The following is a 3,715-nucleotide window of genomic DNA, read 5'->3' as shown; positions in this document are numbered from 1 at the left end:
CTTTTTGATCTCTCTACACCATTTGACTTCTTCTCTTATTTCTTTTCACCAGAGCTATTTCAATTAATTTCGGAGCAGTCTTCTTTATATAGTGTGCAATTTGACCCTTCGAAGCCTGTGGATATTGATAGCCATCAAATCAGAAAGTTCTTGGGAATTTGTCTTCTGACCTCAGTAATTACAGCTAAAAATGTGAGATACTATTGGAATTCAACTGTCAGTATTGATTTAATCAAAGAAACTATGCCAGTCAATAAATTTGAGCAAATTAGAAGGTTTATTCACTTCAATGATAATGCACAGGTGAATGGAGGTGATAAGTTGCATAAACTAAGACCCATTCTGGATCATTTACTTGAAAAATTCAGAAGCATCCCTTTTGAAGAAGAGCTCAGTGTTGATGAACAAATGTGTGCCACAAAGGCAAGTCATCATTTGAAAATGTATATGCCTGATAAGCCACATAAATATGGCTACAAAATTTTTGTATTATGTGGTGTATCTGGTTTTGCCTACAATTCAGAAATTTACACCGGCAATGAAAATAAAACACGTCCTGATGATGAGCCAGACATGGGAGCCAGTAGCAACGTTGTAGTTCGTTTAACTCGGCCTTTGGAAAGTAACCAGAACTTCAAACTCTACTTCGACAACTACTACACTTCATTGGTACTGCTTGATTTGAAAAAAAAAGAGGGATCTACTCTTTAGGAACTGTCAGACGAAATAGAGTCACAAATTGCAAAATGCCAGATGAGAAGGCCATCAAAAAACTTGAGAGGGGAGCCATCATCGAATACACATGCGACTATGATGGGACAAATATTTCAAATGTCCTCTGGAAAGATAACAAAGCAGTTATTCTCCTCTCTACTTTCTCTGGTACGAATCCAACCACACATGTAAGACGTTTTGATAGGAAAGAGAAGAAGGAGGTGATGGTAAAATGCCCCTATATTGTGACAACCTATAATAAACATATGGGTGGTGTCGACTTATTAGACAGCATGATAGGAAGATATAAAATAATAATGCGATCAAGGAAGTGGTACATGAGAATTTTTTACCACCTACTTGATGTCTCTGTCATCAATTCGTGGCTGCTCTACAAACAAGAGTGCATGCATTGAGACCCTCAAGTTGAAAGCTACTGAACCTGCCAGAGTTTCGAATGCAGCTGGGTAAAACACTGTGTAAAATGGGTGTACAAAATATGGTTAGAAGAGGAAGGCCATCAGCAACTGAGCTCTTGAATGTGCCAAAAAGGAGGAAACTAATTGCACATCGTCCAGCATCAGATGTCAGGGTAGATCAGACAAGTCACTGGCCACAACACTCTGATCCAAAACAAAGATGCAAGAATGAGAATTGTAAGAGCTACTCTACAATTAAATGTGAAAAATGCAATGTTCATCTGTGTCTCAACAAATTGAAGAACTGCTTCTTCGAGTTTCATCATTAGAAGTTCAAATAAAGAAATATTTATCACCAGTTTTCATAGTATTTAGAGTCTACGGCACTGTACATAATATTTTTTTCATTTTCTATGAGAGCTGAGAAGTGTTTAATTAGGAATAATTTTTTTAAAATAAGTGAAGTTTTATAAGTTTTATTTAATAAGTGATGTTTTTTCATCATAAATATACCATAAAGTGTGCATTTATGCTCCAACAACCAAGTGCACATTCTGGAAAACATATATGTTAGATGTGATTCGAAGTGAAGACCTCATGCATAATGACTCTGTTTGGAATCAAGAAATGAAAAGCGGAAAATGGTGAGTGAAAATGAAAAAAATTTTTTTTTACATTTTTCCATTAACATGTATTATATTCCCAACTTAAAATCATTTTTTTAAACTAGAATTGAAAAATCATGCATTGTAGGGTTAATGAAGGATTTTCTTGAAATGTGTCGATGGTTATGGGACACGACAAAGTTAACCCTTCTTCAAAACCTCAGCCACCCGTGGTGAATCCGGGAAGTTTGGGAGATTTGGGAAACGCATCCAAAATGGATGAATTAAGGAGACAGTTAGCAGAACTTCAGAGCTCAGAATGAAAGTAACAAAGTGGAGAAGAACAAGCTGAGGTCAGAATTCCTAGCACAAGATTCAAAAGCCACAACAGTCGCCCAATCACTTCATCTGTAAGGAAGGATTTGGGAGTACAATCTCTGGTGAAGTAGTTTTTGGGTGAAGAAGGAAGTCAGAGTGTATGCGAATTCATCCAAAATTTAAAACTTATAGCTCAACTCGGAAATTGGGAGGACAATGATTTGAAGTTCATTTTTTGTAGAATGAAAACGACGGATGCAGCTGCAACTTGCTTGGACACTCACCCCATCTTACTCTCTGCCTTTTCCAAATTTCAAATCAAATCAAATTTATTCACACGAAATTCAAACAAAATATTAACAAAAGTATAACATGACAAGTTACAAGTGAACAAGATACTACTCACAAAAAGTACAGTATGTTACTGGACTTTGTCCGCAAATAGGAGTCAGATCCAAAGTGTTATAAGTAAGATTATTTAATTTATAACTTGATATAGTTGAAGATTCAGTAGAAGGAGTAGGGAAGAAGAAAGATTTAAAAATTCAAGTATGATGCAATGAAGATGATTGAGTGCAAGCTCGTACATAGGAAAAAGAAGGATTTTTTGTATCATTTACCATAAATTTATAAATTTCACCCATTTGTAGAAAAAGAGCGATAAGTGCCTATCAATCTACAGAGAATTAATAAAGTTACAATTCCATGGAGCTTTATGGAAACATACTCACAGCAATCTGCTGTTTTGAACTATTTGCTTAGACCTTCCAAAGTATGATTATACTATATACAATAATTTAGAGTCTAAAAAGTCTGAATTAGTATGCCATCAGCTACCCTGAAATTCTTTCCTGTATGGGCAAATAAATTTTCAGTCAATTAAAGCTAATTGGTATATTATTGATTGATTATAATATCTATTAGAATTTGATCAATTGGGATATCATATTAATTTATTTTCATCTTCATCAGTATGGTTTTTCTTGCTACTGAATTACCATTCTTCCTATTACATGAACATTAAAAATCAAAGTACCTTTTCTCTAACATATAATTAAATTTGTTATTATTCACAACATGTTTTGGCTTTAGAGTCATTTTCAAGTGAAAAAACAAACACACGTTGTATAGATACTACCACAACTTTTTTATTCATTAATAAACTTGTTTATCATTTGAAAATGGCTTTTGAGGCCAAAACAAGTTGTGAATGATGAAAAATATAAGTTTTAAAAAAGGGTACTTCGACTTTTCATTTTTATATAAATACAAGTAACCCTGAACAGAGAAGTGAACATTCTTATGATATGGCCATAGGTTTCAGATACTTAAAATTGAGATATAGTGAAGTGAAATATTATTTCATTTTCACTCATACAGTATTCAAGTAATATGTAAAAATTGAATATTTCTATTTAAATTTCAGACGCCATACAGAATTTATTTTACTTACAAAAGATAGAATATTGATGAGAGTTGATAAAGTGATCATCTCATATGATGGTATGAAAGAAAATCAAGATGTGAATTTAGAAAAAGATATCAAAGAAAGATTGACTAGTGATGAAAAACGTGAAATTTATGAGAATCATAGAATAGAAGAGAAACGAGAAGTGGACAATGAGAGTGAATTCAGAAAGAAAGAGGTTGAAAAGATTA

General features: G+C 33.5%; 1 protein-coding gene across 1 annotated transcript; it reads left to right on the top strand.

The window, feature by feature from the left end:
* The first annotated feature begins 243 nt into the window (after positions 1-243).
* LOC120350250 (piggyBac transposable element-derived protein 1-like) lies at positions 244-711 on the top strand. The gene has a single exon (XM_039422832.1). It carries the CDS (start codon positions 244-246, stop codon positions 709-711), a length of 468 nt encoding a protein of 155 aa, XP_039278766.1.
* The last annotated feature ends 3,004 nt before the right edge of the window (positions 712-3,715 follow it).

This window comes from Nilaparvata lugens, chromosome 3, assembly GCF_014356525.2.
Source record: "Nilaparvata lugens isolate BPH chromosome 3, ASM1435652v1, whole genome shotgun sequence".
Taxonomy (NCBI): domain Eukaryota; kingdom Metazoa; phylum Arthropoda; class Insecta; order Hemiptera; family Delphacidae; genus Nilaparvata; species Nilaparvata lugens.
Note: the sequence above shows the minus strand (reverse complement) of the source record. Positions and strands in the feature narration are given on the sequence as shown.

Excerpts from the sequence above, each read along its gene's own strand:
- LOC120350250 (XM_039422832.1), top strand. The coding sequence starts at position 244 with ATGCCAGTCAATAAATTTGAGCAAATTAGAAGGTTTATTCACTTCAAT.